At 37.4% G+C, this 11,888-nt stretch overlaps 1 protein-coding gene across 5 annotated transcripts in view; it reads left to right on the top strand.

The window, feature by feature from the left end:
• Positions 1 to 11,888, top strand: part of Fndc3a (fibronectin type III domain containing 3A) — a 136,415-nt gene that overhangs the window by 35,503 nt on the left and 89,024 nt on the right. For all 5 annotated transcript variants that reach the window (XM_026783167.1, XM_026783165.1, XM_005355605.2 and 2 more), the window contains one exon: positions 9,717 to 9,792. In XM_026783167.1, coding sequence (XP_026638968.1) covers positions 9,717 to 9,792 — 76 coding nt within the window. The remainder of the gene's footprint in view (positions 1 to 9,716; positions 9,793 to 11,888) is intronic.

Here is an 11,888-nt window from a genome sequence, read left to right as displayed (position 1 = left end):
TATATTATATATTTAGGATAGTAAGGGTTCTAAATGTTATATTTTGACTTTTAGATTTGAGCTAAAAACCAATAGGCAATCGATAAGGTTTCAAAATTTGATGGATGAAACAAGGAAAATCCTTGAAGAAAATTTTTTTGGCTTAGGAGCAGGCACAAAGAAAGACCCAGGAAGATGTCAGTGACTGTGACAAGTGCTATCAACTCTAGAAAGCTGCTGGGTCATGCATGAGCCATGAACTTGAGGCTCCTGGTAGGGTCTCTGTCCCCATGTGTGATTAGAGTTATGTTTGTAACAACCACATGAATAATGCCAACAAGGTTTGTAAAAGAGCAGCATCTGCTAAGACAGGTGCTAATGCACATTAACTTCTTAACACTTAGGAGGCTGAGGCAGGAGGATTGTTTGAGGCCAGATTGCTGCATAGCAATACCCTATCTCAGAAAAAAAAATCAAAATAATATTCTAGATTAGCACTTGCTGTATAACTTCTGCACATTCTGATCTTAGGGAGAATTTGACAAAGAATCCGGCTAAAATATTTCCCTGGGATGCAAACCAGTGATGTGAGATAGTCCAACCAACTATAGCAACACAAGGTGCAAGGAGACGGGCCTTACTGCTGATCTCTCAAGTATATGCTGCAGTAATCACAAAGAATTCTGCTACTTTTGCTGTATTTTCTGTAGGAGAGACTGTGAAAGTTTTCCTTGAACACTGATTTGTTGATTTGTTGATCTGAGTTTACAGTACTTCTTCATAACAGACAAATACAGAAACATCAGATTTTTATTTTTAGTTTATTGGATTAGTTAAAAATCTCAGCATTCTTTTCAGACTGTATATGAAAATATATATGTAATTTAAATATTGAGATTAAAAATATGGAGCATATGTTATGCAAACTATAACCAAAGCAGAAGTGGCATTCTGTTTAACTAAACTATATATAGACTTTCAGTTAAAGAAAAGTTGCTAGAGGTATTATGAATTTTATAATAGTAAGAGCTAGTTTTAGGGTTGTCGAGATAGGTCAGTGGTTCAGAGCATGTGCTGCTCTTGCAGAGGACTTGAGTTTGGTTTCTAGCACCCACATTGGACAGCTTACAGCTTTGCCTGTATCTTGCACTCCAGGGCATTCAATACCCTCTGCTGGCCTTCACTAAAAACTGCACTCACATGTGCATAACTCCATACAGACATACACATATATAAATCTTTTAAAAAGAGGCTAGTCAGCATGTAACAGTAAAATTCCTCAAATGCCCAAAATGCTGACAGAGTTGAAAGAAAGGATAGTCAATGAATCAACATTGAAGTTTCTGGCAAAGATAACCAAATTTCTAACAGGTCAGGTTCACAACGCAGTAAGTCGTATATTATTGAAACCAAGAATGTAAGGTCTTAGAGAAAGAAAAAAGATAATTGGGTTAGATAATTGCATGCCAATAAATTGTGTACTGTATGAACTAGACCAATATCTAGAAGGATATAAAGGAACTAAAATGAATCAAAATAATAACAGAACAAAATCTCAGTCTAAATAGAGCAATGCCAAATAAGGGAATTTGTATGTGAATGTATGCATGCAGACGTACATATAAATTAAAATTTCTACAAGGAGAATCTGAACCCAAGGTGTCTTTTCTGGTGATTTCTACCAAATGTTTAAGGTAGGATTAGCACCATACCTAAATACAGACAGACAGACAGAGTCATAAAAGGCTAGTGCTCAGTATGAATATAGACACAGAATCTTAGCAATCCCTGTCTTGCAACATCTAAGATGATTCCAGGACAATTAAGCGGTGTCTCCTTTTCTGGGGTACTAGGTGAAGACACCTTAGTGGTTCAGAAGTATCTGAGTGAACACGGCTTCCCTTTCTGATCAAAACAAAACAGAACATCTATTCAGTTGGAAAGCAGTGTAGAGGAGCTTCTTCCACCTGAAAAGGGTACATATTACAAAATTCATATTAACTTTATGCTTAATGCTGAAGAACTGACTAGATTCCCCCTCAGATTAGGATCAAGACATAGATACAGATGATAACAATTGTTGGCAAACGTGCACAAGTTGAACCCTAAATGCATTACTGGTAGGAATGTGGTCTGGTAAATCCACTTTATACAATAGTCTGATATGTCCATGTTAAAAATTGCACAGTATCATTTTAAATATATACGGTAAAAGTACTTTAAATGTCCACCAACAGAAAAATGGATAAACAAGATTTTTGTTTGTATCCATACAATATTATTCAGCCACAAACTAATAACAAAATACTTCAGTACCTGCTACAATTGACCTAAAAAGCATTTCAAATGAAAGAAATCAGTCAGGAAAACCTACAAGTTCTGAGTTAAAAGAAAATGTTGTAAAATTTGCTTTAGTAACGGGAAAGTAGTTTGGTGGTAGCATTGTTGTCTAGCATGTATGGATCTCCAGCTCTACAAATAATTTACTGGGTATAATGATGATTTTATAACTCTATATTCTGAAATCTGCTGAAGTCTACATCTTATAGGACAAATGTTATGGTAAATAGATTATAACTTAGTAAAATCCTTTAAAGCCCATCTACCTTTTCTGTTTATATGATTTAGATGTGATTGTTAGTGATAACTGTTCCCCTAAGTTTCATCTTTCTTTTACAAATGGGTTAAAGTCGTGGAGCCATTTTTAAAATTTTATTTACATTTAAATTTTTATGCCATGGATAGACTATAATTTCCAGGTATATGCCAGGTACCTTTTATACAGGCACTTTCTACTTCATTAAATGTGTTTCTCCATACTGTGTAGGTGAATAGACTGTCATTCTCCAAAATCAGAAATGCAAAATAACTAGAACTATTACATTAAAAACAAAGTACATTTAGAAATAGCATACTCTTAAATTCTGTCAGCTGATATTGGATGATCCAGAACCAAATGCTACTACAGTCCTTTGTTGATTTAGTTGCTATGGTAACCAGATACATTTATGTCCAATGGGAAGCTGCCTGTATGTTGGCTTATTTGATGAAGAGGTTAGAGGTGGAGATGGATGAGTGTAACTCCTAAGTGATTATATCTTTGCCGTTCTACCTCTGCATATACCACAGTGGGCAGTTGTGAAGTTACGTGAAATGCTGCTAGGATAGAGTTGTACAGACTTCCCTTATTAGCACAGTCAAGTCCACTTGTCAGTGAGAACTGACTATGTCTCGGAAGTTGGATCCTACAGTGTTGGAGCATCTTCCAGAAGCTGCTGACAGCTGTGGTCGCAGCAGGTGAATGAAGTCACTAAAGAAGATCCAGGCAGCAGTGAGTAAAGTGCTGTGGTGGCTGCAAGGGCTTGCCACATGTTGGCGACGACAGCTTCAGTCCAGCTGATGATGGTTTCTATCTGAATCTTACCTATAGATTGGGGGTATAGATAGGGATTGTGAACTCTCTAAAAATGTAGGCTCAGGAAATAGCTACATTTTCCAGTTTTAAGTTTAAGTTAGCATTACTGACCTTTTCTAAAAATATAAATAATTTTATTAAGTATCTAGTTATCTTTACTTTGGAAGAATACTATGGATTTAAATGAAAAATAGTGAAAGCAACTTTTCTGATGTATAATTAGTGTACTAATACTTTAAATATGTTGCTTATTTATCACTGAGGTTATTTTAGTTTATAGATTGTATTAGGATTTTTATTGCTATGACCACTCACCATGACTAAAAGCAAGTCAGGGAGGCAAGGGTTTGCTTTTGCTACATATCCTGAATCACAGTCTGTTGAGAGAAGCCAATGCAGGAACTTAAACCAGAACCGTGGAGGCAGGAGTTGATACAGAGGCCATGGATGAGTCTGCTTACTGGCTTGCTCCTCATGGCTTGATCAGCCTGCTTTGTTAAAGAATTCAGAACCACAAGCCCAGGGATGGCACTACCCACAATGGGCTGGGTGCTCCCCCATCAATCGCTAATTTAGAAAGTGCCCTACAGGCTTGCCAATAACCTGATCTTTTCTCATTTTTAATGGGAAATATTTTTTCCATACAATACATTCTGATCATGATTTCCCCTTCACCAATTCCTCCCAGTTCTCACAACCTCTCCACCATCCAATTCCACACCTTCTTTTTCTCTTTCACTGGAAAAAAAGGCAAACCAATCAGAATTAAAAAATTATAACAAAGAACAAGCACAAGAAACACAGGTACATATACAACCCCCACCTTCCAACAACCCACAAAATTAGAAACCGTAATATTCAAGTAAAAGATCTGTAAGATAAAAAATGCCCAAACAAAGCGACATGGGACAAAATGTCATCGAGTGCATTTTGTATTGGCCATTGTCTGCTGGGCATGGGGCCAGCCTGTATAAACTGTGTTGTAGAAAACTAATTTTTCCTTGCAAACGGTGTCAGTTGGAGATGGCGTCTAGGCTAGAGATAGGAGGTCTTGTTCATGTCCCTGTCTCGGCACTTAGACCCCACCCTGCTTGACGAACCTGTGCAGGGCCTATGCATGCTGCCACAATTGCTCTGCGAGTTCATATGTGCATCAGTCTGTGTCATGAGACATGGCCTCATTGGTGTCCTCCATCCTCTCTGGCTCTTTCAATCTTCCTCTCTCCCTTTCTGCAAAGCTCCCTAAGCCCTGGGTTTGGTGAAGATATCCCATTTGATATATGTTCTTCGCATTGTCCAGTCGTCTGTAGTCAATAGTTGTCTATCTTATGCAGGCATTTTCTCAATTGAGGTTCCCTCCTCTCAGATGACTCTAGTGTGTGTCGACTTGACATAAAAACTAGACAGCACATAGCTTATATTTATTGCTAAGATAATCATGTATTGCAGCAGTTTATTGGATTATGGTTTGTAGGGTCTTTATAACTGCAGTTTTCCTGGTGTATTGTCATATGAAGCAGAATTTATGACCATTAAGAATGATGGGTTTAACTACACTGTATGGAATTGTGAGTGTAAGAGTTTTTAAGAAGCCATATTAGGAAATCAAGATAAGTATGAGGCAATTTTTTGGAGCATTAAGTTCTGTGTCTGAAATATAGTATGTTCTCAAAATATTAAAACTCAAGCCCAATAGAGAGAGAATCATAGACGAGTTGAAATAATTCAGTTTGGGGCAGTAGTTGAAAACACATTGTCTTATATATTACAGCTTATAGCAGTGTGTACACACCTGTGTGTATACATGTGTGTCATTTCATACATCTGTTAGTGTGCATATGATAGTTTATGCCTGTACGTATTCAGATGGCCTATAATCTGGTGTGCTCAAATTGTTTGTCAATAGTTGAGTTTGTGTTTACAGGTGTCAAATATACCTTCTTAAGTCAGGTTACCATTTTTCATAGAACTAAAAATTACCTTAGACTATATTAACTTGATAATTTTACTTAATTTTTATAAACCTTAGCCTGTAAACTTACATGAAAAGTTACATCATCTAGCCCATGTACAGATTGATAGGATCTAGATAAATGCAATAAAACCTGATCCATAGTTCCTCTGACCCAAGTCATATTAATGACTCGCATAAGTTACTAGTAATATATGAGTATATAAATAATACAGACTTGGGAATTGACAGTATAGTTTGTATAATGAATGTTACTCCTTGAATTTACAGAGAATTCAGATAATAAGTTAAATTTAGACATAGTAAGATTATAGTTTTTTCATGTGAATAAATCTAGGAAATGGCCAGAAACAAAATTTTGGTGTTAGGAGTCTAGAATTCAATCCCTCATTTACACTAATTCGTTTCAAGTGCTCAGCAGCCATGTCAGATGGGTCCTTCATATCTGACAGCACAAATGAAAAGCATTTCTGTCTTCACAGCTCTAGTACAGCTGGTGTTGCAGCCAGATGAAAAGATTGGCCATTTGAAGCTGGACTGCTTTTAATTTAGCAAGTGCTTCTTTCAGCTTCTTCTTTGTCTTCGCCGTGTTCTAGTCTAGTTGTAAAAGTAAACAGTACAGTTTCATGAAGTGTCTCATTGTTCTGGAGTGGCAGTGTGTAAACAGCTGCGTGTCAAGTGTTACAAAGGACGAGCATGCGATATGAAGTGTCCATCAGAGGAGGGCTGATTTAATTCTGACTTAGGATGTCTGAGCCTTGATAGACAAGTATGGTCTCTTGGAGAAAACCAAGTCCTCACTCACAGAACTTGAAGGCACCCCATTCAGAAAAATGTAAGCAAAAGTCAAATCTTAGATGCCTTTACTAGAAAATAGTATATAAATAATTCGTGAGGCGGGTATGAATACGAAGCTATTGCTTACCGGAACACTAGTTTGAAAAGAAGAGAGATGGATAGCTGGAAAACTGGAGGATCAACAAACTCTTGAAACAGGTTTGATTAAGAATAATGTCACTGGGGTAAGACTTAAAGCAACATGGTTGGTTTCCTTGTAGGAGGATGGAATTAAGACTCAGATACATACAGAGGGAGGAGCAGCAAGAGCCCCAGAACAGAACAACTCCACCTTCACTATGATCTCAGCTTCTGACCTTCAGAACTGGGACAAGATCCATTGTGTTTTTGGATTCAACAATTTGAATAGACTAGTAGAGTAGCCAAGGAAGTGCACTACAAAGACTAGAAATTTATATGTGTGTGTGTGTGTGTGTGTGTGTGCGCGCGCGCATGTATATATTATATATGTGCATATATATAACACATGTATTGCATTTATACATACATAAATGCAGTCTTCCTGTCTCCCTTTCTGCAAAGCTCCCTAAGCCCTGTTCACTGAGCTGTAGTATTGGCACCTCTTCCCCTTATGTTTTCCTTACCACTCAGCATCATCTTTTTCTGTTATTCTGCCTTTTTATTTTGTTACCTTTTCCTTTTAATCTGTGATCTTCATGTCTCTTGCAAGCTATAATTGGTTTCTTTATTGTGTATTAAAGAAGTTAAAGAGCATTATACCTTAGAAATGTTTTTTGAATTAATGTATATGTAGTATACATACATATGGTATATGTATTTTTCCCATTAATTTATATATATGGCCAGATTTACAGTCTTATCAGTCTGACCTTTTTTGTTCCATTAAATGGACTATTTTTATTTACTGTGAAAGATTACAAAATATTTATTAAGATGCTGTGTTATTTATAAATATGCTGAAAACAGTTTTTAGGACATATTTTGTCTGAAGTTTTTCTTCTTTTTTAATATTTATTTATTTATTATGTATACAATATTCTGTCTGCAGGCCAGAAGAGGGCACCAGACCTCATTACAGATGGTTGTGAGCCACCATGTGGTTGCTGGGATTTGAACTCAGAACAGGCAATGCTCTTAACCACGGAGCGATCTCTCCAGCCCCTGAATTTTTTCAATGATAGAAAATGACCAGGAAAAGTAGCTGGAGTTTCACTTGCATCTTTTCCCTGCCTCCATTTACCACATCATGCTATTATATATAATGATATAGTAGAAAGTTCTTTTCTGTTTGTGAAAAATCCATATAGAATGGCATGCGAGCAAGATAATTTGAAGATAGATAAATACTGTATTTTAGGACTAGTCAAAAATCTTTTGATTATTTACCAGGAACTGACTCACAATATGTTAACAGTTCTTTGTGCAGTGAACAAAAGGGTGAACCGTGAATACTAGACAGTATGCAGAATTCATTCCTTTCTCATTTACTAACTCATTAACTGTGAGGTTCTGTTCTAGACAATGAGTAGGCTTGGTGCGTAGACAGGAATCCTGTCTAGTGTAGCTCTCGTTTGATTTTAAGTGTTAGAAAAGTGAAAATGATTCTCAATCACACATACATCTATGTACTAACTTATTTTAGCTATATACTTTCAAATTATTTAAAATCATATCTGATTGGTCTTACTGACTGGAATAACTTGAATCCTGTCACTTGCTTTATTAGTCATACCATCAAGACAGTGTTTTTGACTCTTGCTTACTTCTCAGACCTTATTGTCTAGTGGAATTATAATGAAACTCATGTAAAAAGTTTAATAGTCACCTTAAAAAATTCAGACAGGCAAAATTAATTGTAATATTTTTACACGGTATGTCCTGAGTACTTTGTCAATGTGAAATAAGCATAAAGGCTGCATATAGATGCATTATATTATATTATTATAATATCATATTATACCATATAACATCTTATTATATATTAGCATATATATATTACACACACACACACACACACACACACACACACACACACACAGACACACATATGTATCTGGCTAGTGGCTCTTGTAACTAGACCGTACAACCAGAAAGAAATTACATATAGAAACAATAGGATATATGACAAAGGAAAAAGACAACACTGGCAATGGAAAAAGAATTTTTTTTTTTTGAGATAGGTTTTCTCTGTAGCTTTGGAGCCTGTCCTGGAACTAGCTCTTGTAGACCAGGCTGGCCTCGAACTAACAGAGATCCACCTGCCTCTGCATCCCAATTGCTGGGATTAAAGGTGTGCGCCACCACTGCCTGGCATGGTAAATAATTTTGGTAAAGTAAAAGGAGAAAACAAGGTCAGAACATGTTTACAATATAATATAGTAAGATATATATTCTTAATATATAATTTATACAGATTACATTTATACAAATTTCTAGGAACACTTGAAAGCCCAGAAAATAATGGTAATGTGACATAATCAGGCACTTTGCTATAAAACATAGGCATGAAATCAAAGATGGTAAGTTTTTAATGAGGACATGTTACTCTGTGTAGATTGTTTGTCCATCATGAACAAAAGCCCTCCTTTGATTCTGTCGCTGAAAAACATGCAAATTAAGATCTGTCATGGCATCAAAGATTATAGAACGATGATTTGTAGAATGCTCAGAAAGCAATGAAGGGTGTTTTTACAGACTGTGAGGGGGGCTGTAACATAGTAAAGCCCTTTAAAGGCAATGGGGTTTCAGGCAGCAGAATTTGTTTTCTAGTCTCTGTCATAAGGAAACCAAGCTAACTAGAGAGAAGAGACCACATACATGAAGTGTTCACTTCTCTGTTGTCTACAATAATGGGAAAATTGAGGACTCCTGGAATTCCCCATCTAAGGGAGAGCTAAATAGTTGGTGACATAGTGAGGTGGTCACTTGATTGACTATTTGAGTAGTGTAACATGGAGTTCTTTTAGAATCTTATACTGTCTTATGTAGAATTTAGGAGATAAATCAGTCTTGTGCAGATAACAAAATAAGAATTTTAGCATAATCATTGTAAATTTCATTTTTCCAGTTTTCTGTTTTATCAAGATTCAAATATAAAATTAGTATATATCTTATATATATATTAGTATATATCTTACTTATGAATGGTGGAATTAGATTCACATTTTCATATATAACTTAAGATTTCATCCTAATTCCAGTGTGCTCATGATCCATCCATTTATCAACGCCTAAGTACTGTGCTGTGCTGAGTATTACACTCCCATGTGTGTTAACCACAAACTGTGAGGCTGGCTCTGTCTTTGTGACTGAGTGGAAGTTTTTGCTTCTTAGTAAATTTGCAATTAACTTTTTTTTCTTGTCTTTCTTTCTGACCTGATTATGCCCTCTTGAAATGTAAAACAAATATAATGTATAATCTCGAATTTTCTAAGTTTAAATAGCTCACATCTGCTCTCTTACTAGCGACTTATGTTTTATTGACTGATTTGCTCTTTCATAGTTTAGTTAATTCTTTTTCCATTGTTTAAGGTTATCCTGGTCCAAGTGAACCCAGGAGAAGCGTTTACAATAAGAAGAGAAGATGGACAGTTTCAGTGCATCACAGGTAAGAGGAGGGATTTGCTACATTTGTAACAGAGAAACAAGTCCATGGTTTCTCTGTCTGGTAGGTACCAGCCCATACATTGTGGTTTCCCCTTTTTCACTATCCCAGAGTCCAAGTCCTCAATCAGAAGACATAAGTGAACCTAGCCAGGTTCTTTAGTCTTCAGAAGATCAGTTCTGCTTTCTATTCTTGGTTTTATTTCTCCTCCAGTGTTGGTTCCCTCAGATTTTTTTCCCCCTGTCTCAGAGACAAGGTTTCTTTGTGTAACCCTGGCTGTCCTGGAACTCGCCCCATAGGCCAGGCTGGCCTTGAACTCACAGAGATCTAGTGCTGAGGTTAAAGACGTGCACTATGACTGGCTGGCAACACAGTATTGCCCTTGTTAACTACTTCTCAAACCTGCCTTGTCCTGTCAGCAGGAGTTTTTGTCCTAGAAGTCACCATGTCCCCTCGCTCCAGGCTATTCAAACCCAGCTCCTTCACATTCAGTTCAGATGTTCTGGCAGGTTTACTGTAGTCTTTCTTGTCTGGACACCCCCTTTGCACTTCTGGACTGGGTTTTTCTCAGGTGTCAGGAGCCATCCCATGAATTGTAGTGGGTTTGGTAAGAGACCCTGTCCTCTACCTGCTAGCTATTTTTTTCTTACTCTCCATGATACCTGATTAGAAATCTCCCCAGCCATCACCAAATACCCTATGAGGGACAAAACCACCTCCAGTTGATGAGAATTGTGTTTATATATGAAAATGAGGGCAATAGAAAGGGCACTGGTAAAGGTGATGTCACTAAAATCATAAAAAGGAGACATTTGTACAGAAAGGTTTGGGGTGGGATGCCATGTGAAGACTCAAGTCTCTCTTATAATCACCAGCCAACGATTACCACCAAAACTAGAGACAGCAGAGAATCATGGGGCAGATGGCCCCTTTATCCTCCAACAAGTCAACCATGCCAGCAACCCAGTGTTCACTCAGTCCTCTGTTACTGCGATAGAGTGTGAGTGTCTGTTGTTAGAAGCCAGCCAGCCAGCCAAAATGTCACTGTCTTTGGAATTAGAGAAGCTGAGTTAAACATTAGCTGTTCCTTAGTAGCTTGCTACAAGTGCTACAAGTTACTTAAGCTCAGTAAGTACATGTCTTATCAGCACTGCTCATGTCACCATCAGTAATAGGAACTTTTGAGTTAACTGTCTTGGGGTTTCTATTGCTGTTAAGAGACATTGTGACCACAGCAACTCTTATAAAGGAAACCATTTCATTGGGGCTGGCTTACAGTTCAGCGATGTAGTCCATTATCGTCCTGGCAGGAAGCATGATGGCATGCAGGCAGACATGGTGTTGGAGAGGTAGATGAGAGTTATACATCCAAAGCAGCAGGCAGCAGGAAGAGAGTTAGACACTTAAGCTTCTGAGACTTCAAAGACCACCTCCAGTAACATACTTCCGCCAACCAGACTTAATAGTGCCTCTCCCAATGGGGCCTATGGGGACCACTTTCATCCAGACCACCACATTAACTAGTATGCATATGTATACTTTCAAGTGGACCTGGCACCTCTAAAGTACTCAGTGAGTGGAGGCAGTGAGTGCTGCAGTGTAAGCGTTAATAGAAGGTAAGCCCCATCTCTGAAACCCTTGATACCAGCTGTTGAGGCCGACTTACCAAAGTACCTGCATGCAACATTCCTCTCAGTTGTGTTTGGAATTATGTATGCGTATGTTAAATTTGAAAATGCTTATTCCACCTTTTCAACTAAGACCTGAACTTTGGATTTGTATTTTTTACATTTCTTTGTATCTCTTTTGGTTTTTGGACTTCTAACTAATAGTCATGGCTTTAAAGAACCTGTGGAGGTGAGCACCACATACTTTGGTGAGGGTGAAGGACTTGTGCACACTGTTAGTATCGACCATAACTGCCACAGGAAAAACAGGGTTCTCTTTAAGTCTTTGAAGAAAGAAATTGAAGAGGACATCAGAAAATGGAAGGGCCTCCCTTTCTCTTGGATTGGTAGGATCAACATAGTAAAAATGGCAATTCTACCAAAAGCAATCTATAGATTCAATGCAATCCCCATCAAGATCCCATCAAAATT

This window comes from Microtus ochrogaster, chromosome 17 (assembly GCF_000317375.1).
Source record: "Microtus ochrogaster isolate Prairie Vole_2 chromosome 17, MicOch1.0, whole genome shotgun sequence".
Taxonomy (NCBI): domain Eukaryota; kingdom Metazoa; phylum Chordata; class Mammalia; order Rodentia; family Cricetidae; genus Microtus; species Microtus ochrogaster.
The sequence above is the reverse complement of the archived record's forward strand: the minus strand, read 5'-3'. Positions and strand labels throughout refer to the sequence as shown.